Source organism: Callorhinus ursinus, unplaced genomic scaffold (assembly GCF_003265705.2).
Source record: "Callorhinus ursinus isolate GAN/ISIS: 27379988/994484 unplaced genomic scaffold, GSC_fseal_2.0 scaffold150, whole genome shotgun sequence".
Taxonomy (NCBI): Eukaryota; Metazoa; Chordata; class Mammalia; order Carnivora; family Otariidae; genus Callorhinus; species Callorhinus ursinus.
This window is the reverse complement of record NW_027397212.1, coordinates 1-24,795: the sequence shown is the minus strand read 5'-3', so window position 1 is coordinate 24,795 and position 24,795 is coordinate 1. Positions and strand designations below refer to the sequence as shown.

The 24,795-nt window shown below is 61.2% G+C and overlaps 1 protein-coding gene and 1 long non-coding RNA gene across 15 annotated transcripts in view; both read left to right on the top strand.

The window, feature by feature from the left end:
• The window catches only part of FBRSL1 (fibrosin like 1), a 78,720-nt gene extending 60,738 nt beyond the window's left edge, over positions 1–17,982 (top strand). For 3 of the 14 annotated variants that reach the window (XM_073890410.1, XM_073890408.1, XM_025861597.2), the window contains 15 exons: positions 4,103–4,148; positions 6,709–7,027; positions 7,113–7,333; positions 8,043–8,111; positions 8,279–8,493; positions 9,288–9,338; positions 9,530–9,625; positions 10,184–10,252; positions 10,386–10,415; positions 10,586–10,657; positions 11,736–11,868; positions 13,919–13,996; positions 14,211–14,294; positions 14,507–14,705; positions 15,655–17,982. In XM_073890410.1, the coding sequence (XP_073746511.1) occupies positions 4,103–4,148; positions 6,709–7,027; positions 7,113–7,333; positions 8,043–8,111; positions 8,279–8,493; positions 9,288–9,338; positions 9,530–9,625; positions 10,184–10,252; positions 10,386–10,415; positions 10,586–10,657; positions 11,736–11,868; positions 13,919–13,996; positions 14,211–14,294; positions 14,507–14,705; positions 15,655–16,639 (2,667 nt within the window). In that variant the 3' untranslated portion in view covers positions 16,640–17,982. Of the gene's footprint in view, positions 1–4,102; positions 4,149–6,708; positions 7,028–7,112; positions 7,334–8,042; positions 8,494–9,287; positions 9,339–9,529; positions 9,626–10,183; positions 10,253–10,385; positions 10,416–10,585; positions 10,658–11,735; positions 11,869–13,918; positions 13,997–14,210; positions 14,295–14,506; positions 14,706–15,654 lie in introns of all 14 variants that reach the window. The other 11 variants (XM_073890409.1, XM_073890413.1, XM_073890416.1 and 8 more) reach the window with 11 other exon arrangements.
• Positions 17,983–19,221: 1,239 nt separating this feature from the next.
• On the top strand, positions 19,222–22,719 carry LOC141371972 (uncharacterized). The gene is made up of 3 exons (XR_012377332.1): positions 19,222–19,898; positions 20,582–20,784; positions 21,056–22,719. It is a non-coding gene; the product is annotated as an uncharacterized lncRNA (long non-coding RNA).
• Positions 22,720–24,795: the final 2,076 nt, after the last annotated feature.

Genomic DNA, 24,795 nt, shown 5'->3' with positions numbered 1-24,795 from the left:
GGGGGTGGTGGGGACTGGATGGAGAATGCCTTCCCTCCTGCCTTTGCCAGGCTGGCATCCAGGGTGAGGAGTGGTGGGGAAGACCCCCCCCAGCCCCTCCGCTGTTCCCCTAGAATTTCCAAGCGTCTGGGGCGCCACCTCCTGGCCGCTACTCAAGCCCCAGGCCTTGAACTGAACCAGCGCAACCTTAGGTGAACTTGCTCCCCCTCCCCGCAGGCCGGGACCAAGAGGAGTCGTGCCCCACAGAACGGGCCGCCTCTCCGCGTTCCTTTCTGATCCCGCCTTGCTCCGATGGGAATGGCCGTGTCAGAACAGGGGGCTCGAACGGGGTTGGGGCTTGGGCCCCCCCCAGCTTCCCTTTCCCCCCCAGACTCCTGGACGGTAATGGCAGCAGGGGTGGCGGGGCCTTGAGCTCGTTGTGTGCTCTGCCGAGAGATAAGGAGCCTCTGGCCGTGGCGCTGGGCTGGGGACCCTCGAGGCTGCTTGCGCAGGTCCAGCACCGTCCCGTTGGCCCAGGGAGTCTGCCAGCGCGGCAGATGATGAAGACTTTAGGGCTGCCTCGTTAGAGGAGGTGAGAGGAGACGGCTGGCACACAGCAGCTCCCCTCATCGGTGGCAGTGCCCACACTTGTCCAGGGCAGCTGAGAGGCGGCCAAGCAAGAAAAGACCTTCAGACCTGTACCCTGGTGCAGGGGCCTGGGGGGAGGGTGGGCCTCCCATGGGCCTCACAGGATCGGGGACAGATTGCAGTTGGGGGCACTGGGAAGACACTAGAGTGCTTGAGTCAGGGGGTGACCTGTTCTGATTTGGATTTTTTTTCTTTTTTTTAATTTATTTATTTGAGAGAGAGAGAGAGAGAGAGTGCATGAACATAAGTGGGGGAGGAGGGGCAGAGGCAGAGGGAGAAGCAGATTCCCCACTAAGCAGGAAGCCCGACGTGGGGCTCGATCCCAGGACCCTGGGACCATGACCTGAGTAGAAGGCAGATGCTTCACCGACTGAGCCACCCAGGCGCCCCCCTGATTTGGATTTAAAAGAGACTCTTGGCTTTGTGGAGAATTCATCTGTGGGCATGTTAATGAGTCCAGGTAATGATAACAGAGCTGTCACTCGGGCGCTGCCGTGTGGTCCTGGGGTCTCTGGACGGGCCCTGGGAGGGTGGGTGACCCCTGTGCCATCAGGCAAGGGTACAGCGTAGGGGTGCAGTTGTCATCGCTCCTGGCAGATCTGGGGCCGTGCCTGCCATAGAGTGAACTCACGTGAGCTGTCCTCCTGGTCACTTTGCAGACAAACAGACCAGGGGCCTGGCCCCGAGGGGCAGACGGGGACAGGCGCTGCTGGCCATGTCTGGAGCCACAGGCTGGGCTGCAGTGCCCCCCTCCCCCACCAGGGCTGACAGCCCGCCCCGCCCCGCCCCTGCAGACCCCCAGCTCAGGTGGACACCCCATGGGGACTCCTAGGGGTGAGGTGATAATCCAGGGACTCTCACAGCCACTGCTCACCATGTAGAATGTACTGGAAATAAACTCAGGAGAGAAGACGTCACGGCCGTGGCACCCCTGCGTGGGAGCGCAGCATGTCCCGCCCGGCTGGTGGTGGGTGAGGTCCCACACGGTCTGGCAGGCCAGCAGGAAGGACCCCTCCATGCACTGCTGCCCACACGCAGTCAGACACGGGGAAAGTGGAGTCTGCACCCACCTCCCTCGCCTGGAGCTTCCTGCTTCGGAGGCCCACCATGGGTCTTGTTCACCTGTCAGGGGCCCCTCCCCTGGGCCTCCGTGAGCGTTTGGAGATCGCAGGGCATGAGGAGCCACAGCCTCCCTCCCGGCCCGGCTCCTGGGGCACCGGGCTGGGGCTGCATTACCACCCTCTTTTCTTCCTGGTCCCGGTTTTGGGGATTAGAAAAAGCTAACCCCGTTCCAGGGTGATCGCAAAGTATTACAGTGACAGGCTTTGTCCTGCGTTTATGGTTCTGTTTCTCATATTTACATCACTGATCAGTCTGGAATTACTCTGATCGGGGAGCGGCTTCCCCTTTTCCTAGCAGCCAGCTCCCGTCACACACCGTTCACTTTCCCACCAACTAGCAGTGTCCGGCCTGGGTCATGCACGGGCCTGGGTCTGATCCTGGGTCAGGAGCGCATCTTAAAATGGACTCCTGCGCCGTAACATACATGCAGTAAGATGCTCCTGTTTCAAGTGTGCAGCGTCATGCACTCTGACAGATGCATATGACTACGTTTCCGCCACCACCGTCAGAGAACGCTTTCATCACCCCAGAAAGCACCCTCGTGTTTTCTCTTAATTTTGTATTTATTGTGCTAAGAGACACAACAAAACTTACCATCCTAAGCATTTCTAAGCATACAGTGAACAAGCATTAAGCACCTTCGCACTGTTTTGCTGCCGCTGCCGCCTCTGTCCACCTCCGTCCACCCCCGGACTCCACCTGGAAAACCAACACTGTCCCTACTAAACCCTGGCTCCCCCGCCCCAGCCCCTGGCACCACCTCTACTCTGCATGAATCTGACTCCTCAGATAAGTGGGCTCCTCCAGTGTTTGTCCTTCTGGTCCTGGCCTCTTTTAGCACATGTCCTCAAGGTCCATCCAGATAGTAGCAAGTGTCAGGATTTCTTTCTAAGGCTGAGTGGTATCCATTGCATGTATGGACCATTTTGTTCTTCCATACACCTGCTGATGGACACCTGGCCACTCCCACTTCTTGGCTACTGTAAATAATACTTCTGTGCCTATTAGCGTACAAATATTTGTTGGCGACTCTGCTTTCAGTTTTGGGGAGTGTGTATCCAGGAGTGGGATTGCTATATCACGTGGTATTTCCACATTCAACCTCGTGAGGACCTTCTGGACCGTTGTCCACAGTGGCTTCACCTTTTACCTTTTACCTGCACCACAGCGGTGCTCGAGAGTCCCAGCTTCTCTGCATCCTAGCCGGCACCTGCTGCTGTCCGGCTTTAATAGTGGCCATCCTCACGGGCTGAGCCCCCATGCTCTTTGGTGCCTGGTCATTCCCCGCCACCCTCCCGCCCGCCCAGCAGCAACCACTGACCGCTTTCCACCAGGAAGTCCAGCATAGGGCCTCTGCATACATGAGAGGCAGTGGTCCTGGGGCCAGGGGATGTGAGGGCTGGGGCGATGGCTGAAGAACTCACAGTTTCATTTTGGGGTGATGAAAATGTCCTAAGCCTGACTGAAGTGACAGTTGCTCACAGCTGCAAAGACACTAAAACCACTGAATTGTACACCTTTGAGAGATGAATTGTATGGCATGTGAATTATAGCTCAGTGAAGCTGTTTTTAAAAAATGTCAACTAGTGGGGTGCCTGGTTGGCTCGGTTGGTGGAGCGTACGACTCTTGATTTCAGGGTTGTGAGTTCAAGCCCTACATTGGCTGTAGAGTTTACTTAAAAATAAAATCTTTAAAAAAAATCAACTAGCAAGAAAAGGGCAGTCTTACGGAGCTCCTTCCTGTGAGCTGTGGCAGAGTCCTCCACACAGGACCACGTCCTCACCCTGACATCGCGCCATCTTGCGTGCATGTGGGCGTCTCCCCAGGAGAGAGGCTGAGAGGTGAGGTCCATCAGAAACCACTTGGGGCAGAATGCTCTGCTCTGGACACTCTGCCTCGTCACAGCCATGGTTCCCCAGACCTGTGACTTGGACCAAAGTGTGGTGGGTGCTATCCTGCAGCCTGTTCAGTTCCAAGCTCTGCTCCGTCCTCTGGCACCAGGCCCAGCAGAGTCCTCGGGTTCCTGGGGCTGGCCCTGCCAAGACGCACCTGAGTTCCCAAGTGCCAGCCCCCCACTGGCAGGGCCACACTGAACCCCCATGTCTCTGCTGAGCATCCTTGAGTCCCTGATCTGGGGCTGAGTGACCTGTGTGCCCACATGCTTGCACCAGGCCTGGGCATGGTCACCCTCCTGGGTGGCAGCTGGACACAGGAGGACACATTCTGCCAGGCCGGGCAGACCTCACATGCACAAAACCTGCCCAGACCTGTGTCCTGGGGGCAGGGTAAGAGCCAAGTTCACCCCCAGGCCCTTCATCCCCTCTGTTTCTGACCCTTCTGTCTGTTTTCCAGGCATCTGTGGGCTCTGAGAAGCTCTTCGCCCCAGCAGCTGATAAAGGTAAGCATGTTCCTTGGCCTTACCTCCTCGCCTCTAGGAAAAGACAGGACACATCCCAGAAGTCATCATGGAAAAGGGCAGTGGGCCTTTTGTGGCAAGAGCGTGGGCTCCAGGTTAGGCTCTATCATGGGTCGGGTTCTGGATGCAGAGCCTGAGGGAGGAGTTACGTGCTGTGATTTACAGCCCCCCCCCCGCCCCCGCAAAAGCTGCAAGGAAAGCAGAAGTCAGGAGCAGGGCCAGCAATGGAGCAGTGGTTCCCAAAGTGGGGTTCCTGCCCCTTCCCCAGAACTGTTAGCAAGGCATGTTCCCAGACCCTCCCGAGGCTCATGGGGTCAGGTGCTCTGGGGACAACTGGCAGCTCGTGGTTTGGCACCTGCTGAGGCACCCCTGCCACGGTATAGGCTGGCTGCCAGGGCCACCACTGCACACATGGCTAACGTTGCCATAAAGGAACTAGATCCCTGCACAGCAGCCCCACCCCCTGGCCGGCGGCCCCCACACGGTAGCACAGGCATATAGTGCCAGAAAGCTCTCCTGGCCTACACTGCTCTAGAGAGTGAATTCCCCAGCATCCAAGGCCAGGAGAGGCCATTGTCACCCAGCCTGCCAGGGTCACTGGACCCAGCACAGATAAGGGGCCTGCTTGGAAGGCTCTGTCCAGATGGAACTGGACGCGACAGCCTTGCAGCACAGACAGGTGGGGGCCCACAGTGACCCGTCCTGCTGGTCTGGGAGCAGGGCATGGTCTCCCCGTGCTTCAGGTGGAGAAGACTCGTCCTCAGATCAAAGCATTTCTGCAAAGCCGACACATGCCAGACAGAGTCAGGGCAGGGGATGCCGGACTGGGCTTGGGAGAGAGTTTCACACAGAGTGTAACACAGAACCGTGTCCTTTTCAACAAAAATCACAAAATGGATGGACACTAACCCTCTCAACAGTCTGGAGACCAGAAGTCTGAAATGAAGGTGTTGGCAAGGCCACACTCCAGAAACTCCAGGGGAGGTTCCTTCCTTCCTCTTCCTCTTGGGTGTCCTTCCCACCTCCCATGGTCCCCTCCTTTGGTCTTAGAAGGATGCCCTTCACTGGGTTTAGGGCCCACCTTATTCCAGACTGGTGTCATCTCAATATCCTTAGCTTGATGACATCTGCAAAGACCCTTTTTCCAAATTAGGTCACATTCACAGGTTCTAAGGACCACAGTTTGGACAGGGCTTTTTGGCACAGTTCAGCCCACTGCCAGGTCCACTCACGCACGTGCGTAGGCAGAGCTCGGGCAACCAGTCAGGGCTCTGCAGTGCCCAGGGAGGCTTCTAGCAGGGGTGTCCACTTGTAGTGCTCACGCCTCCCAGTGAGGGGAGGGGCTGCAGGAGGGCCAGGGCATTGGCCGCACACCAGCTCTGCCCAGCCCACACCTGCCTCTTCCCATCCTCACGGCTGCTCAGGTCTGTGCTTACTTTGCAAGGGGTGGCACAAAGATGGGGGAGAGAGAGGTCAGAGTGCCAGGCTGGCACCCCTTGGCAGCTGTGAGCGGGTGGGCAGAGATGGCGCCATGAGCCATCAGGCCTCAGTCCCTGTTCTCATGGCAGTGGTGGTGCTAGTGGGGGTGGCCTCCTCCCCGGTTCTGGCCCTGAGCAAACATGCGGGCTGCTGGTTAAAGCGGGAGGCGTCACCCGAGAGGAGGCAGAAGGAGCCATTTCCTGCTGCCACCGGTTTCTGCCAGGGGAGGAGACGTCCCAGAGGTTCAGCAGAGTCCTCTGGGTCTCGCTGCCGGCCCGGGTCCCACGGCCTTGCAGCTGCAGGCTCTCCGCCCCACTCAGCGCGGCAAGTGCCTGCATGGGCCCCAGGAGGACGCGAAATCTGCCCTGCCCGCAGCCCAAATGGGGTGACCGCAATCAGGAACCTGGATTCCCACTCGTGGGAAACTGGGCCGTGGTCCGCTCGAGACAAAGCCTCCTGTGGCCTGGACACGTGCCCGCTGCCTAGCCTGCTTTGGGGATTCCTGACCCACCTGACCTCTGGGCACGTGACCTGACACTGCTTAGAAAGGCGGGTTTGGAATGAGCGGGGAGGAAGTCAAGGTCACGAGCACAGGCACAGTTTAAGGGGAGCAGTCTCGGCGGGATCTGCCTGGACGGTGGATGTGGCGAGGGTGGGAGACAACCTGGACGCCGGCAGTTGGGGGGCGGGCAGCAACTTCTTCCCACCGGGTCCCGGCGCGGCCAGTCCTCTGGAGGTCTCCCCCAGCTCATGGGCCCAAGGAGGGCTCAGGCCATGGGTCACCTGGGTGGTTTCGGGAAGAACGCAGGCCACTAGCGCGCGTGCTGCGCAGTGGCAGGAAGGGCCCGTCCATGTGCGCATCAGGTTCGGACCAATGCCCTGCTTGGGCCGAGCGTGCGCTGCACTTTGCCTCCCCTCCGGAAAGTGCGAGCTCTCTGGGCCGGCAGCCCTCCTCCCCAGCCCTGGCCCCTGTGGACTGGGTGGTGGGGGGCTCAGCCCTGGCTGTGACCTCGCTGCCACTGTCCTGAGTCAGGCCCAGCTCACTCCGGCCCTCTCTCCGCAGGCCCCACGCTGGGCGAGGAGGCCGAGGCCAAGGCCGGGGCGCCGCCCAAAGTCTCGGGCCTGGAGCGCAGCCGCGAGTTGAGCGCCGAGCCGCCCTTCCTGCCCACGGTGCGCAGCCCCGCGCCCCCCGCCGACCCCGCGACAGGCGCCCCGGCCAGCCCGCCGGTCAAGAAGGAAGCCCCTGCCCTGCCCCGCCTCACCCCGCAGCCGCCGCCCGCGCCCCCACAGCCCCGCGCCCCGCTCCCGACGCACGTGCCTCTGCCCCTGGGCGCCTTCGCCGGCCAAGGCCAGGCTGCGCACAACGGCCTGCACAGCCTCAGGTGGGGAGGGGAGGGGCCTGCGCGGGGCGGGGGCGGGGGCCGCGCGGACGCCCCGCCCCCAGGCACTGAGCCCCGCCCCCCGCAGCAGGAGCAGCGGCGCCGGCAGCAGCGCCAGCCTCGGGCTCGCGAAGCACGCGTCCCTGTCGCCTCTCGGGCCGGGCCCCCACCTGTCTACCTCACACTTGGCGCTCCGCTCGCAGGCCCAGCACCAGCACCACGCGGCGGCCATGTTCGCCGCCCCCCCGACACTGCCCCCGCCCCCGGCGCTGCCGGCCAACAGCCTGGTCATCCCAGGACACCCTGCCGGTAGGTGCTGGCTGGGGCCGGGGTCGCCGACCCCCGCACAATGATCCTCACCTCTGGGCAGGTGGGAGGGACTTGGTCTCCCCAGGGAAGGGGTACGGGCTCCTGAGGCAGAGCCTCCCCCACCTGCTCCCAGACACCAGGGGCTGATGGCGGGGGGCCCTGGCCCCCGCAGGCTGCCTTTCCCAAGGGGGTCCCACTGCCCGGTGTCGGCCTGGGTTGTGCACACGCACGCAGGCGCATGGGTGCCCCACATGTGCACACGGAAACAGACGCATCCGCTGCTCCATCCTGAGCCCTTGCCAGGCCTAGTCAAGGGGAGGGGGGCCTGGAGCGGCTCCGTTGCCAGGCCAACGAAGGCTTCCAGGGCCTGCTGTGACCCTTGCAGTCCCTCATCCCCAGTGTGTCTGGGACAACGGGGCGTGCAGAGCCCCCCGGGGTAGGGGGTCTCCAGGTGAACCACAGCAGCCTGGCCTCTCCCTCCTGCTTGGTTCTGGCAGGTGGCCCTTCAAGGCCAAATATCAGGTCGTGGAAGATTTCTCCCAGGGGTCTCGTCTCCACGTTCTTTGTAAAATCCTGAGCAGCCCACCGCAGGTCCGGGCAGCTTGGTGCCCTGGGATGGGACCAGGATGCTGGGCTGGGGGGGGGCAGGGCTCCCCTGTGGCCGGCTTGGGGGGCACCGGGGGCTCACGGTGTTCTCTCTTGCCTTTAGATGCCAGCCTGTTGATCTCATTCAGCCAGCCAATCATGTATTGCCAGCCTCATTCGGGGATTCTGATTGGTACTTGGTCACAGGCACCTCTCTTACCTCCACCCTGGGGCCCGCACCTAGCGAGCGGCCACCACGGCTTGGCCTGCCGAAACCAGTGCCAGGTGACTATCCGCCTCGCCCCGCCCGGAGCCCGCGGCCGACGTGCCTCTCCGTCTCTCTCTCTTTTTCTCTTGTAGATCACGAGCTGCTCAGGCAAGAGCTGAACGCGCGTTTTCTGGTCCAGAGCGCTGAGCGGCCCGGCGCCCCCCTGGGCCCGGGGGCTCTGCTGCGGGCGGAGTTCCACCAGCACCAACACACACACCAGCACACACACCAGCACCAACACACATTTGCCCCCTTCCCCGCGGGGCTGCCCCCGACGCCGCTCCTGCCGCCCGCCGCACCCCCGCCGGTGCGTAGGCCCCCCATGCGGGTGGGCGGGGGGCGGCCCGGGCGGCGGGACACACAGCAGGCACACGCACACGCAGACGCTCTCCGCACGCACGCCGGCCAAGGCCGCCCCGTCTGGCCGTCTGGCCCCTCCTTCTGGTCCTTCTCTGGGTCCTGTCGTGAGGTTCCCTGTTGTGGGCTTGGGCGGGTGCCCCACGTCCACACTCGGCTGGCACGGCCTTGGGGCCAGTCGTGCCCACACGGGGTTTTCACCGTCTCAGTCAGCACCAGGTCAGCAGGTCTGGAGACAGGACTGAGAGGGCGGGACCAGGACTCCATCCCATGGGCCCCGGGTCCTGGGCCCTCGTCTCTGGAGCCAGCTGCTGTGTGGGGCAGAGTCTATGCCACCAGGCTTTGGTCTGTGAAGGGCCAGGTCCCTGGGCTCCTAGGTACATGTCACTGCTTGACGACCAGCTCTGGGCTCCATGCCCCTCATCATGGCTGCAGTATCTCCCCCTGGGCCTCAGCCAGTACAGTCGGATGGTGCACATGGGCCACTTTGCACCTCCCGCAGTGGGACCGTTAGAACAGGGAGGGGCCCCTCCCAGTCTGAGAGCTGGGCCCCAAGGGGCCAGGTCAGGGCATTGGGCCAGTGTCCTCAGGGAGCCCAGGGGACGGCTGGCTGCAGACCACCAGCCGCAGGAAGCAGGACAGCCGTCTGGGCCTCCACCTGGCCCAACGGGGGCATGGGTGCTGGGCCCAGCGGAGGGTGTGGGCAGGCTCGGGAGGCCTCACTCTCCGCTTTTTTCCTTCCAGTTTGATAAGTACGCACCCAAGCTGGACAGCCCCTACTTCCGACATTCCAACGTGAGTGTCCCTCTGTGGTCACCGGGCTGGCCGGTGGGCTAGAGGTCGCGGGTAAAGGGTGGGGCTGCGCCTGCCCAGAGCCTTGTCAGGTTCCCTTCCACGTAGAGCAGGGGGCCAGGCCCAGCGTCCCCACCCAGGATGTCCATGCTCCCAGCCGGGGCCCTGGAACGCTCCCCCTCTTTCTCTTGCAGTTTTTCCCGTCTTTCTCTTCTGCCATCCCCGGACTGCCCACCCTGCTCCCACACCCAGGCCCCTTTGGGTCCCTACAGGGTGCTTTTCAGCCCAAGGTACCAGCTGCTCCTGGGGTGGACGGGGTTCAGGGCACATGGGAGCCCCCGCCATGCAGTTGTGTGTGTTGCAATCCTGGTGTTGGTGTGAGCCAGCCATGCCGGGTGGGATGTGGCTGTGCAGCCCCACGGCAGGAGGGGGCTGGGGGCTCACGTGCTCCCTGCAGGGCCTCAGCAGGACCCCCAGCCTAGGCAGTGGCGGGGGGGGCACCAGGGAACAATGGGAGTCAGGCTTCACGCATCCTCATTCCTCAGCTGGGAGTGCTCGAGGTTGGCGTGGAGAGCATCAGGGCAGAGGGGAGGTCTATGTCGGGTGTCCAGCACGGGGCCGTCCATGTCGCAGGAGGCCCGGGAGAGGACTGGGCTTGCTGCTCTCACCTTCCCCAGAGCAGGGCTGCCTCAGGCCCCTAAGCCAGGCATGTCCTTGTCAAGAGCCCCTTCCCACCTCTGCAGAAACCCTTGGACTGAGGATGTGGGAAGCCAGCCCCACCCCCCCGGGTGGCAGTGTGCAGGGACGCGGGCTCTGCAGCTCTGTCACGTCCTGTTCTCTCCCTCCAGACTTCCAACCCAATCGAGGTAACAGGCCGGGCCAGTGCTGTTCACACCCTCCTCCAGAAAGGCCCCGGGGTAGGTGGCCACACTGCCCATCCTTCCCTCCCTGGGGTCACCCCAGCCAGCCCAGTCCCCCTTGTGGTGATGGTGGCAGGGCATGGCCACCCCCAGAGCCTGGACCTAACACTTCCTTCTCTGTTGCTGACAGGTGTCCGACCCATACCGGACCACAGTCAGGGTGAGTGTGCAGGCACACGTCTGTGCGTGTGTGCATGTGTCCTTGGGAGGGAGGATCGTGGCTGAGGATGGCCCCAGGGGTGCCCACAACAACAGGAATCTGGGGTGCTGAGGGGGGCAGAAGGAAGAGGCCCCACTGTGCGGCTGAGCGTGTGGCCCGCCCTGTCACAGAAACCTGGGAAGTGGTGTGCTGTGCACGTGCAGATCGCCTGGCAGATCTACCACCATCAGCAGAAGATAAAGGTGAGCCGGTCACGTGTCCTGCCGGCTGGGCCGGTGTGTCATACGGTGTCCTGATGCACCCCTTCGGGGCCGCGTCTGACAGACATTCACTGTGTGCCCATCATGGGGGCACACGGGGTAGGGCTGGGGAGGAGGCCGGGTGGTGGGGGGGGTCACCCAGGATGCCCCCAGGCAGGGGTTTGGGATGAGCTGACCCTGCGCCAGTCCCACCAACATCATTTGAGCCATCCACGTGACCTTCGATTCTGTCCCCCGACCTTTCCTCCAAGCACTTATTGAGCACCTGCTGTGTGTGCCTGGGTGCTCAGCAGTGAACAGGAGACACTGAAGGGGGCAGGGTGGTGCCAGGTGGGCGCTCTGGGGACGCACCGCGGGCTGGGAATGCCAGGGAAGGGTGGGTGGAGGCAGTCTAGTCACCCGGACCAGCCCCCCGTCCCAGAAGGGTCCTGACACCCTCTGCTGCTATCTCTGGTCACATGCACCTCCGTGCACGGCTGTCAGAAATGATCCCGCCAATGTGCACTGCGAGAAGTCCACAGGGCCTTAGGACAAAGCACTGTTGCACTCCGCAAATGTTCAGGTATAGCCCTGGGGGAGGCCCCTGTGGGCTGGAGACCCCCACTGCCGGGGCAGGGCGCCAGAGGTGGGCAGCACCAGTGAGCACCCAGCCCGGCCCTTTAGCCTCATGGGACCATCACAGCAGAGCCACAGGCTTGTTTGTCCTTATTTAATAAACTTAAATGCTAATAGCGATGCCAAATCCAGTCACTGGAAACTTCTAAGCAAGTTTTAGACAACAGGTAATAGGAATCCGCTCTTTCAACTCAGTTTCACAAAATCTTACCACAGGTAAAGTATTACCAGTGAAAGTGTAATGTCCGAACTGAGGTGCTTTAGTGTAAACACAGCTCTCAGAGGCCCCAGAAGGCACGAGACACCCCTCTGTCCATCACGCGTCCTGACAGCACCTGGCTCTCTCCTGGGTCAGGGATTAGGGCCCATTCCCACCACAGCAGGTAGGATGACCCACAGTGCCTGGCAGGACGGGCGGGCCCTGCACGTGCTCTGTCCCTCTCAGCAGATGCAGCTGGACCCCCACAAGCTGGAGGTGGGCGCCAAGCTGGACTTGTCCAGCAGACCCCCTGCCCCGGGCGTGTTTGCCGGATTCCACTACCCGCAGGACCTGGCCCGGCCCCTCTTCTCTGGCTCGGGTAAGGCACCCTGTCCAGAGCACAAGGAAAGGGGAGGTCCAGCCTGTTCCCTGGCCTGGCGCTCCAGCAGGACAACTCCAGATGCACTGGGGCACCCCCTGGCATCCCCCGCCTCTGTGCCTCCGTGTGTGGTACCCTCCCCGGGCGCCCCCTCTGCCCTGGAGCTTCCGCTTCTGCTGTCCCCCCACCCCCACCTGAGTGGGGTTGAGGGGTGCCCTCCCCTGCGCCTGGCCTGCCCGTCTCCCAGGAGGGGTTTTGGCACAGGCCCCAAGAATCCATGTGCCTGCCCTGGCACAGTCTTGCCATGCTGGGGCCCCCGGGCCTCCCCCAGTTTCGAGGATCATGGGGAGCCCTTCCAGGACTCAGCGTAACCCCCACAGCTCAGATGCATCCCAGGGAAGGGACGCAGCAAATGGGCAAAGGGGAAAGGCACGTGGGGTGAAATCAGCAGGAAGCCGGGCGCAGGGCCGCTGAGGGCTGGCCTGTGGAGGCCCAGGACGCACCCCATTTCCTCGGCAAGGAACCGAGATGACGCACACCAAGTGCCACGGCGCTGGGATGCTCACAGACCCAGCGCCCAGGGTTTTTACTGGGGGCGGGTCACATAGCTCCTCTGCCCGCACACACCCAGACCGCAGACTCCCAGAAGAGAAGCAGGCGCTCCGTGTGAACCAGCGTTAGCGCAAGTGAGTCAGGTTCACAGGCGCTGCTGTCCAAGAAAGGGGAGAACAGCCCCGAATTCCCAGCCTCACACACAGGTGCTTCCAAGGCCGGCCGTCTGGGCCCACGCTGTGAGCACCCCACACAGCTGTGCACGGCCCACCTCTGGAGGGGTCCGCCCCCCTCCCCAGCAGTCAGGGCCCTGCAGGCACCACCTTCTCAGCCCTCCCTGACTGCCTTGCTCCATCTTCATGCATGCCCACCTCCACCTGCAGCCCCCTCCCACCCAGACATGCGGTCAGCAGGCTGGGGTGCTGGGTGTGGACAAGGGCACCCAGGCTGGCCTCCGGACAGAGGGGTGTCCCTCAGAAAACAGAGGTCCTCCCATCTGGGCTTTAATCCGTGGAGTCCACAGGACCCGCATTCATCGTGGGGCCCAGGCGGTGGGCGTAGGCTTCCTATGCTGCGTGGAGCCTGGACTCCCCGCCCACGCACAGCGCAGCCCTGCTGCGCCCTCCACATATGCCCAGAGCACGCCCCCCAGACCGGGCCCCAGGCTTACGGACGCCGGCTGCCTGCCCTGGTCTGGGGTGGGTGTCTCTCCTGCAATGTCTATGCTGCCGCCCTTCCCAGCTCCTGAGCTGGACGCTTGCCTGTCAGCTCATTGGCTTTTGCTCACTGCGTGTGCTCTTAGAGTAACGCATTCCCCCACACACGCGGGTACACGTCTTCGCTAGCACCATGGCAAGCTGTTTATTTCTAATTTCCAGTTTGATGTCCTGTGAGTGATTCAGGAGAGCGGCTAGCTTTCTGGTGGGGAGCTCCCGGAGATGAGAAACTGCATGTGTGCTGTGGAGGGGCTCGCCGGCGGCACCCCAGCAAGCAGGTGTCCCCCAAGCTGGGGGACGCTGCAGAGATGAGTGTGGCCCCATCCTGGCCTGTGCCGGGAATCCGCCCTCCTGAGCCAAGGGCGTGTGAGGTGGCAGGGCCAGCGCCCCCAGACCAGCAGCCCCTTCTCAGGGCCAACTCAGCCGCCCTGGAGGTGCTGCAGGCTGGGCTCCAGCAGAGGCAGGGTGGGCCCGCCGGTGAGTGGCGGAGCTGACCACATAGTGACCCCCGCGGGCTGTGGCTGGGGGACATTGCGGGAGCAGGTGCGTCCACTGGGACACGGCTTCTTAGCTTCCAGCTGGAAGCCCTGAGGCCAGTGTCTTCAGGACAGCCTTGGCAGCTCTCTCGGCACCTCCTCTGGGGTCCCTGCTGCCATTGCCTCTCTCCCCTCTTCCCTCGTGAGCTTCCGGGGGAGGTATAGACGGGTCCCCAGAGGAAGCTGGGGTGTCCGACCCTGGGAGTGACCCACAAACAGGAGGCCCCCGTCCACCTGCCCCCACAGGTGCTGCCCATCCCACCACCAACCCATTCGGACCCTCAGCCCATCCCAGCAGCTTCCTAACCACCAGTCACCTGACAGGTAGGTATGCTCTCCGCTCCCTGGAGGCTGGCTGGCCCTCTGCAGCCCTCAGGGCTGGGGGAGGATGCAGGTGGGTGGGGAGGTGACCCCAAGAGAAAGGCCATCCCTCAGACTGTATAGGAGCACCTGCCATGTTCTGGTGTCACAGGAGGGGAGTCAGGTGGGAGCCCTGGCATGAGCCGTGCAGAACCCTGAGCCCAGGTTGTCCCCACAGACCCTTTCAGCAGGCCAGGCACCTTCGGGGGCCTGGGGAGCCTGGGCAGCAGCGCTTTCGGAGGCCTGGGGAGCCACGCACTGAGTGAGTGACCACCGAGCTTGCTCTCCGCTCACCCACATGCACGCACACTCGGGCTCCTGGCGTGGGTTTGGGCTAGACCCTGACTGTTACCCTCCGGCCACCTCCCTGGGATGCAGGAATGGTGTGCTTCTCCCCAGCAGCCCTACGGCCCCACAGGGCACCCTCGGTGGGGGCAGGGAAGCTGTCCTGGCCTCATTCCCATCCTTCTTCAGCTCAGGGCAGCGGCATCTTTGCCCCCAAGGAGAGCTCTGTGCTGCATGGCCTGCCCAGCCCCCACGAGGCCTGGAACCGACTGCACCGGGCGCCACCATCCTTTCCCACACCACCCCCATGGCCTAAGCCCGTGGACCCCGATCGGGTCTCAGCCCTGACCAACCACGACCGAGAGCCGGACAAGGGCAGGGAGGAGAGGTGAGTGGCGCCCCCCCCCCGCTCTTGTGGGCTCCAGCTGGCTTTGCAGAACTCTGGGTGTGGGCCAATCCAAGCTCTGTGTGGAGATCCCCCTTGCTGTACCCTCAGGGCTGGGAAAGCCCAGTAGAGAGCCCCCATGGAGAACCCCTGATGGAGCAGGATTTGGGCAGGAGCTGTGCAGAGAGCAGGTCCACCCCTGGAGGCTACAGCAGGGAAGGTCGGCTCACTGACCACAGCGGGGCCTCTGCAGGGAGCTCGCAGAGCCATTGGCACCCCCTAGGTGGGGCCAGGTCTGGGAGGGGCGCCTGTGGGCGAGTTCCCAGGCTGGGAGGGTGGGGCTGAACCGGGCTGCCCCCGGGCAGCAGGGCTGGGCTGGGGCAGGGGAGGTGGGAGTCCTATTCCAGAGTCGGCAGCAGAGTCTGGAACCTGAGGTGGTGGAGTTGTGGCTGGCTGGTGGAGTGGACGGGAGCAGAGGAGGTCTCCCAGCCTCGCCCCTCCTGTTGCCGGTAGCCTGCCAAGGCCCTGGGGGCCGAGCCCTCATCTCTGCCCCCAGACTTCGGGTAAAGGGCTTAGAAGCACAGGGCCATGGAGCCTCGTGAAGGGGAGCTATGGTCGGCCAGAGCCAATGCAGGACTCCAGGGTCCCATCCCCAGAGTGAACTTGGGGCCCAGGTTCCTCACTGAGGGTCTGTCCTGCCTCAGGGGTGTAGCAGCTTGGGTCTGGGTGGGGAGCTCTGGGGTCCTGCTACAAAACTGGTTTCCAAGTTGTTTGTCGAGGGGAGGGGAGACGTGGGGTATTGTGGGGCCTTGTGAGGGTGTGGGACCCCCCCCCAAGGACCTTGAGGTCATACAAGTGGGAACTTGGTGGCAAACAGCTTGCTTCCGGGCACCCTGTTCCACGAAGCCCCTCCTGCTGATAGGCTGAGTGAAGGTGTCTTCCTTGTTCCCAGGGACCTCCTGGAGAAGACGCGCCTGCTGAGCCGGGCCTCGCCCGCAGCCCCCGTGGGCCCCCCAGCCAGCAGCCTCCTGCTGCGCGGCCAGAGCGAACCGTGCCGGCCCGGGGTCCCTGCTGAGCGCGAGGCCGAGCCCCGCGTCAAGGAGAGCCGCTCTCCGGCCAAGGAGGACGGCGCCAAGCTGGCCGCGCGCCCGCCATCTCCCTACAGCAAGGCGGCTCTGGGCGACAGCCTGCGCCTGGCGGGCCTCCTGGGCCGAGAGCCGGGGAAGCCGCCCGAAGCGCCGGCCGAGCGGCCCCAGGGCGACGTCAAGGTCAAGGAGGAGCGCAGGGAAGACAGCGACGCGCCCGAGCCCCCAGGGGCCGGCCTGCACCCAGCGCCCGAGCGTCCGCGGGCGCCCCCTGCGCCCCTGCAGCTCGGGCCCAGCCCGGCGGCCCGCGAGCGCCTGGGCTTCACATGGGAGCCCCTGCGCGACGCCTACCGCGGCCTGGAGCTGCCCCGGCGCGCCCTGCCCGCCGCCGCCGCCGCCCCCGCCCCGGGTCCCGCCGCCCTCTTCGAGCCCCCCGAGCGCCCCTACCGCGACCGCGAGCCACACGACTACAGCCCAGAGCGCCTACGGGAGGCGCGCCGCGAGGAGCTGGAGCGCGCGCGGGCCACGCACCTGGGCGCGGGCCCGCACCTGCCCGCCGCCGCCGCGCACCTGGACGGCGCCGCGCTCCTGCCCGCGCTGGGCGCCCTGCACTACCCGCGCCTCGGGCCCGCAGCCGCCGCGCTGCACAACGGGCTCCTGGCGCGGACCCCGCCCGCGGCCGCCGCCAACGCCGCCGCGCTGGGCGCGCCGCCCCCACTGGTGGCCGCGGGCGGGCCCCCCACGCCCCCCGGGCCGCCGCCGCGGAGCAGGACTACGCCGCTTGGGGGCCATGGGCCCGAGGCGCGCGACTACTCCCCATCCCGCAACCCCCAGGAGGTGGAGGCGCGGTAGTCCCCGCGGGACCCCGCGCCCCGTGTACAGAGGCCCTTCCACAAATGCACTGCTGTAAACTTTTCTACGTGGACGTTTCTAGAACCTAAGCACAGCGCCGTCAGTCCTGGGGTGACCCTTGCTTAACACCCGAAGCCTGCACAGTCGGGGAGCTTCATCCACAGCTTTGCTGGGGGTGATCTTTTGTTTTCTGAGCTTGAAATTAGGCTACTGGAGGAGAATTCAAGTTTGTACATCTTTTCCCACAGGTGAGAAGTGTTTTTAATAGATTTGTATTTTTTTCAATTTTGTGCTCTTTAGACATTTAAAAAGAAAAGAGAAACTTTTGCTTTTTTATCTTCAGTTCAGATTTGCAATGTAAAGGCCTCAGATCCCTCTCTAGAGCCCCAGGATCTTTTGTCTTATTTATGGAGAAAAAACGGTCATTTTGTCCAGCGCACTGTGAGGCCCCCACTCAGGGCCTGCCTGGCCCTCCCTTGGTACTTGGAACCGAAGTTACAGATATATATTAAAATAATAATTAATAATAATGTAAAAACTTTTTTTGCCTTATTATGCAGAAGCATAAGAGGATTTCTTTTTTGGTTTGTTTTTAAAGAAAAACAAATGAAATATGTAAATAGTCTGTTAATATAAATATATGACGTTATTAAATTCTTAACCTAGGTAGACTTTATAAAAGGCAGTTTCTAGAAACCTCTCTGATTATTTGTTTAACATGGTCACAAAAAACCCACTTGCTGTCAGTTGGACACGCTCAGAAGCTTCACTGCAGCAGATCCTTCAACTATGCAAGCGCTCAGAGGGGGGACTGGGCCGCTGTCTGGGGAGGACCCTTCCCCCAGCCTCGCAGCAAGCTGGGCCCCGCCCTCCTCGGCCGGCTCTGGCCGCGAGGACACTTCTGTGGACCCCAGTGCTCACTGAGCAGTGTTCTCAGAATCCATACCAGACAAGTAGATTTTTAGGAGTTAAGAGTCTAAAGGTTCATTGCAATCAGAAATAGTAACTTCTGTCCACCTCCCCTTCCGTGCAAAGGCCATCGGCAGATGTCCCTCAGCGCGCTCCTCCACCTGTGGAGGCCTTGGCATGATCTCCTTTTGGTTTCGGTTTTGCTTTCATAACCCCGAACGTCCCCCTGTCCTGTGCCCAGCACCCTTCTCTGTTCCCCGACACCCCCCCCTGTGTCCGCTGCACTCTTGAGCCTTGTTGGTTCGACCGTCAGCAGCCATCTGCTCCGTTCTGTATTTTCAACCCATGTTTCCACTGTGGACTCTGGTTGTTTTAAACACTGAGTTCTCGTGTCAATCGTTGGAGATAAATACAGCCTTGATTTTGGATCACAAGGTGGTCGGGTGTTCTGTGTGGCACTGTAGAAGGTGGGGGTTCCTGGCCCCAGGACTGCCTTGGCGCGTTGGGGGGAGCCGGGACACCGGTCACCCTTGCCTAGAAGCAGAGCACCTTCACGGGGCTCGGCCTTGCATCTCCAGCTCCGTCTGGACCAGCACCGCCAGGGCTGTTCCTGCTGCTGGAATGCCCTCCTGCCCTTTGCCTGCCGCCTCCAACCCCGTCAGCCTTGTCCTCTCTGTGCACTGGGTGGAGGCTCACATCCCTGCAGGGCTGGCCTTCCCCCTGCCCCCCACTGCCCTGGCCCCACACAGAGCCAGGTGAGCCTTTTGTGGAGAAATGAGGGCTCAGGGAGGGAGGGGGCAGAGGCAGAACTGGCCACCTCTACTCTTCGGGAGGAGAAGGGCAAGGGGCCATTCCCTATCCCAACCTTGGTTTGGAAATGGGGGCTCTGAATGGATTTGGGTGAGCAGCCAGGCCCGGAATTGCCCTGAGCCTAAGAAGGGCCCCCCTGTGGAGGGTTGGGGTGCCCCACATGGAGCCCACTGTGCCCAGGGGCCCACGCTAAACCCCACCCAGCTGCCAGGGCAGGCCCGGCTGGCCCACCAGCCCCCAGGGCCCTGGGAACCTACCCACAGGTGTAGTGGGCCCATGGATGCCAATCAGGCTCTCCCCTTGACTGAGACCACCTGGGAGTCCAGGGTTATCACATAGAAGAATAAAATATTTGAGCTAAAAGCCAGAGGACACAGTCTGCATTGAACCATAGGGCGGAGGGGAGTAGGCCAGTACTTCTCACTCTCTTCCCAGGGAAGGCCCCCTGGTGGAACGTCTCCATGGGGAAGAGTGTTGGTATCTGCCCTGGGGCAGGTTGTCCATCCTCAAGGGATGTCATTTTCAAGAGGTCACTCTCTCTAATGGAATGTTATCCTTGAGGAGGGTGACTCATGATGGAGCAAAATCCATAGTGAAATTCTGGCCCCTGGGAGCACTGTGGGGGAGCATCCTCCTGGGAGCACTGTGGGGGAGCATCCTCCTGGGAGCACTCTGTGGTGAGCACCTCCTGGGAGCACTCTGTGGTGGGCACCTCCTGGGAGCACTCTGTGGTGGGCACCTCCTGGGAGCACTCTGGTGGGCACCTCCTGGGAGCACTCTGGTGAGCACCTCCTGGGAGCACTCTGTGGTGGGCACCTCCTGGGAGCACTCTGGCGGGCACCTCCTGGGAGCACTCTGGCGAGCACCTCCTGGGAGCACTCTGGCGGGCACCTCCTGGGAGCACTCTGTGGTGGGCACCTCCTGGGAGCACTCTGGTGGAGCACTCCCCACTAAAGAAAGGCCCTAGTCTACAAGAGTGGCCTATAATGGACTGTTATCAGTAATGCAGCACCGGAGTCCAGGGACCCAGGGTCCACACTGGAACATCACTCCCTGGGAAGTGTCTTTAAAATCAGAATAAATGGTTGTCAAATAAAGATTTTCTATAAAAGGGTTAAAAGATACGAGTTGATAAAATTTGTAAAATCTTCTAGAAGGTAAAACAAGAAGACAGTGAGTTGAGGAATTGAGAAAAAATAAAATACATAGAGGACCTTCCCAGGATGCCCATCCTCTGACTCAGAATTTTCAGGAAAAAACATTAACAGGAGGTGGGCCTGGGGGGGCATTTAAAGGAAGTGATAGGAAAAGCAGCCCAGCCAATCAAGAATAAAGACATTTTCAGACATGCGTTTACTCCCTGTGCCCTCTCTTTGGAAGCTACTAGAGGAAGATCTCAAACTAAGGTTGTAAACCAACAGAAGAACCCACATGAGGGGGGCCGCAGAGGGAAGACCCAGGCCAGCGTCTGTGCCCTCCCCGCGCCCGGGCCGTGCCATCAGCCCCGCCATTCTCTCCACGTGGACGTCAGAATTAGCTGGTCAGGCTTTTGTTCATGTTCCTCTGGGACCTTTATGTTGGGATAGCCCTGGACTCACAGGTTGATTTGGGGGAAGAACTGACATGTTTCCAGCGGCATTGATTCTCCCCAAAGCACCACGCGACGCACTCGTTTCTCTAGGTGTCCTTTCTGTTGTCTGGTAAAGCGTTGAATTCCCCGTGTAGGGCTTGCAGCGTCTTGTGACCCGTATTCCTGTGTGCTTTATGCTTTTAATAATGTTGTGTGTTCGCACCGGTTATTAGGATCGCACAGAATGGTCTGGGGCCGTATGTAGTTGCCACAAACGGAGCCGGGCAGAAGTCCACGCTAGTTACCGCGCTCCTGCAGCGCCTTCAGAGGGCACAGAGGGACCACACTCCTGGCCCTTTGTGGTCGGGGGCGGGACTTGCTCTGGGCAAGTCCTCGTGTTGCTTCCCAGCTGGGGTGCATTTAACCGCCAGTGTGGACATCCCGCCCCCAAACCACCAGCATCCAGGACTGTTCCTAAGGATGGCCGCTCTCTCCGTCTTGTGGGGAGGAGACCACGGCACAGTGTTGGCTGAGCCACGCGGAGCGTGCAGTGTGGCCAGGAAGTGAGCCCCCGAAATCAGGCTGCTCATCAAGGCCACACAACCTCACTCAGCCTGACACGCATTTACTAACCCCTACCCCTGTTCCACCAGGTTTTGGGTGATTTCCTTACTTCCCAGGCAGAGGTCCCATTCGGACAGTCGGCTGTCCCTCCTTCACGGTGCTCACCTGTGCTGCCATGGGGACCACGGGGCTGGCCGTGGGCAGTGACCCTGCCTTGTTCCTGCCTGTGCTGGGGGCCACTCAAAAGCCCCACAGTTCGGGACATTTGCAGGATGGGGAGTTTGATACCCAGGTACTAGATCTTCTTTAATTTCAGCTTCCTCTTAAATGGTAAAATCGGACACGGGTGTTTGATGTTACATTGTCAGCATCTTTGTCCCCTTTGGTGTGTTGATGCCACAGATCTCACAGATGGGCATTCTGGTGCTGGTCTGCTGTAGATTTGTTCGTCCACGTGTTTATGTCATTACCCACTTTGTCACTGTGACCAGCAGTCAACCACCTTGATTCAGACGCTCTTACTTGGGAAATGATTTTAAAAGTTGTGCTCTTGCTCACTTCAGGCAAACAAACTTCACTCCACGGCCCCAAATCCCGAGGAGGAAAAGGGGACTCCATTCTCCCGAGTCAACACCATACCTGACTTTGCTAATCTTTCTGAGGATCTCGCGTGTTTGCCCGAGGAATTGGGGGGCAGCATTTCTGGGCTGTTCTCCCCTGGTCTGGCCTCCATACACGGGGACACCAGCTTCACGGCGGTGCTCTGGTGGGAGCCCAGGAAGCCCGCAAGCCCGAGCACGGGGCGAGCGCAGGCCTGGGCACTGGCTCTGGGTTCCAAAGATAACCAGTCTCTTGGCCACGTCACTCCCTGTTCTAGAAACGATTCAGGCAACTTAGATCTTTCTGGAAAATGTGAATGCGTCAGCTCCCGGAGCACGCTGTAAGGTGCTATCATAGTGCGTTTCCGGGTGTGATGTCGCCAGCACACCTGTGGCGTCCCTGGAGCTTCTGTCCATGTCATTCCGTGTTGCAGAAACCGCACGTCTGGGTTTCCTCCTCTCTCCGGGTCCCAGGGAGGAGACAGGTTGCTGGGCCCAGCGCCCCAACGAGCGACCCTCCTGCTCTGGCTCCAGATGCCCCCTCGCTAAGGGGCTCCCGCAGGGCCAGCCGCCAACCAGGAAGTTCTGCTGGAGCTCTGGTTGCCTCTCCGCCGCAGACGCTCCCCTTTCCCAGAGAACAGTATGTGTGCAGCGCGCCACCTCCCGCCACCACCACGTTATTAAAGCCATAAAGCTCTTTCCGGGGTGCAGCTGCCCTGAGCTGACAGCACCCCCGGGAGGGGCCGCGCGGAGGAACGGCTGCGTCTAAACAGTACTAACCAGGGGCTGACACTTCTTGTTATTTCTCAGTGGTTTGTTCTGGGAGGAGAGACCACGGGGAGTAGTTTCCTAGAAGCGCCTGCGCCCCAACCCCACACCACTCGCCCCGCGCTCTCGGAGAGGAAGGGACGCCGTGCGCCCCGAGCACCAGGTCCCTGCGCAGGACATCTTCCCAAACCAGGGGCCCCGGGTGGCAGTGGAGCACCCCCTTCCTGCCCTCCCCTGACAATGCCTTCCATCTTGACCTCACATCGTGGAGAATTCTGTTTTAGGATCCACTTGGCTTCAGCTGGAGCTGATTCGCACAGAAAAAATGAGCGTGCCGTGCACGACCTCTGATAGGAATACTGTGCGCAGAGGGCAGCGGCTTTACCCTTCCCCCTAGGGTGACTTTGTCACGGGGCGGGGGCAGGAGACGGGCACAGGCTGGGGGCCCACACTCGGGACCATGGCCCTTGGCCTTTCTGGGTCCAGTAACCCCTCTTAGATGTCAGGAGCTTGATGGGGACGCGGTGTCCGTTTGGGAAAGTGAAGGACACTCTGGACGGTGGTGACAGCTTCACACAGTGTGAGTCACTTAATGCCCCTGAGCAGCACCCACAAAGTGGCTAAGGGGCGCTATGTTCTACTTTATCACAATGTTTTAATTGCTTGCTATGACTTAACACAGTTAAGCCAGAAAAAATATAATACGTAATTTAATATATATATATTAGTTTATATGTAATACGGTTTAGGGGCGCCTGGGTGGCTCAGTTGGTTAAGCGACTGCCTTCGGCTCAGGTCATGATCCTGGAGTCCTGGGATCGAGTCCCGCATCAGGCTCCCTGCTCAGCGGGGGGTCTGCTTCTCCCTCTGACCCTCTTCCCTCTTGTGCTCTGTCTCTTATTCTCTCTCTCAAATAAATAAATAAATAAATAAAATCTTAAAAAAAAAAAAAGTCTTTATATGTAATACGGTTTAGCCAGGAAAAAAAAAGTCCAGGGAAAGGACAGATCACTTCCCCCCAAAAGGCACACAGGCATACACCCCCGTTGCCTGGGTCTTGGGGTCCCTGGGCACTCGGGGCCGCATCAGCACACACTGATTACTCCCAGTAGGGGGGGCCGATGCTCCCATGACACCAGGGCTGGTGTGGGAATTGTTCCACATACAGAAATGGGGGCGGCATTGACCCAAGGCCCTTCTGAGCAGACATGTGAGAGGCTGGCATTGGCAGCTTTCCCCCCGTCCCCACTGGAACCACGGCACTGTCCCGTGGGAACCCCACCAGCCGGGGCTTCAGTGACACAGTGGAGTAGAACCACGGCCAGCGTGTGACACACAGGAGACGGGTTCTCAGCCACTTGTCAGTGCCGCACCCCTGGCTCAGGCTGACCGCCAAGCCTCCCGCTCAATGGGGCCTGGAGCCTCGCCCCACCTCCTGGCAAAGCCCCTCACTCACACACGCTTCTCGTCCAGCACCACCTCCTCCTGCTTACGGGGCCCACGCAGGGGTGGGCCCTGGCGGGTCCCCTCCTCCAAGGGGCTCTCAGTCTGCAACCAAATAGAGCAACCAGGCCAGTCAAGGGTCAGCGTGGGGTGTGGGGACGGAGAGAGGTGGCCTCGAGCTGGCTTTCAAGGGGATGGATGAGACCCACACGCCGGGCTCCCCTGTGGTCAGACCCTCTGCCGCCCTGCCGCCCGGGTCCAGCCGCTCTTCATGCCTGTTCCAGGTGTTTCCAGAACGACCTGGAGGGTGTTACAGGCTCGATCCACACATTGAAGCCCCAACCCCAGGGCCTAGGATGTTGCTCTGTGTGGACACGGGGTTTTCAAGGAGGTGCCAGAGGTGAAATGAGGTCACGAGGGTGAATCTAACCCAGTAGGACAGGTGTGCTTCCAAGAAGGGGAGAGCAGGACGCAGACATGCACAAGGGGAGAGGCCTCCAGACCATGAGAAGTAGGTATCTGTGGTTTGGGACACCCGTGAAGGCTGGGCAGCCCGTGTGCCCTGCTATGTATTGTTCCTGTGGACTGCTCTGTTAGTCAGGGTCCTCCAGAGAAACTGGACCACGTGGCACTTACTCACGTGGCCTCCGTTAACACAGCCTCACCCCACGTGTTCATCACACTCATCATCCACATAAGTGGCCTTAGCCCATGTGCCCTTGGATCATGGGACCCCCAGCTCAAGTGGTGGCTAGATCCATGTGGCGTTGGTCCATGTGGTGCCCACTCACGTGGCCTTGGTCCAGGTGGCACCTGCTCACATGGCCTCGGACGACATAGCACCCTCTCACTGGGCACCCACTCACCTATGGAGGACATATTGCTTCTCTCTGAGTTCTGTGCAGGGGTGACACATTCATCCTTCTCAGAGTCCAGGTATGGGGACCACGGCCTCTGTCCCTGGATTTGCCAGGACTAGAGACCGAGTACCTCCTCCTGGTGTCCAGGTGTGGGGACTGAGCTCCTCCTCCCTGGGGTCCAAGCATGGGGATGGGCAGGGCCTGGCACGCCACAGTTTCCATTGCCATGTTCTGCTATCTTCCTGGAACCTGGGGCCTCACCCCTCTGACGAGGTCATCTGTGTTTGTCAGTGCTGGAGGAAGGGGCAGGCTGTCACCTCATCAGCACCCCAGTCCCTGCAGCTGGGGTGGGTGGTGGGGCCTGAGTACAGGGCCACCAGGGGCAGCATCGCTCACACGTGGGACCAATGTCCCAGGTTTTTGCGAAATCTGGGTGGTGTCCTGGGCTCTGTTATGGGGATCGTGGGCTCAGAAAGTGATGAATTCTGCGACTGGGAGGGGATCCGCCTGTGGGAGCTTCAGAGTTCTATTCTGGGTATGCTAGTGGTCGGGCCGATGGGGCAGGCACTGTCCCCCCCTGAAGGCCTTGCCCGTGGCTGAGGAAAGGCCCTGTCTCCACGGACTGCAGGGCCC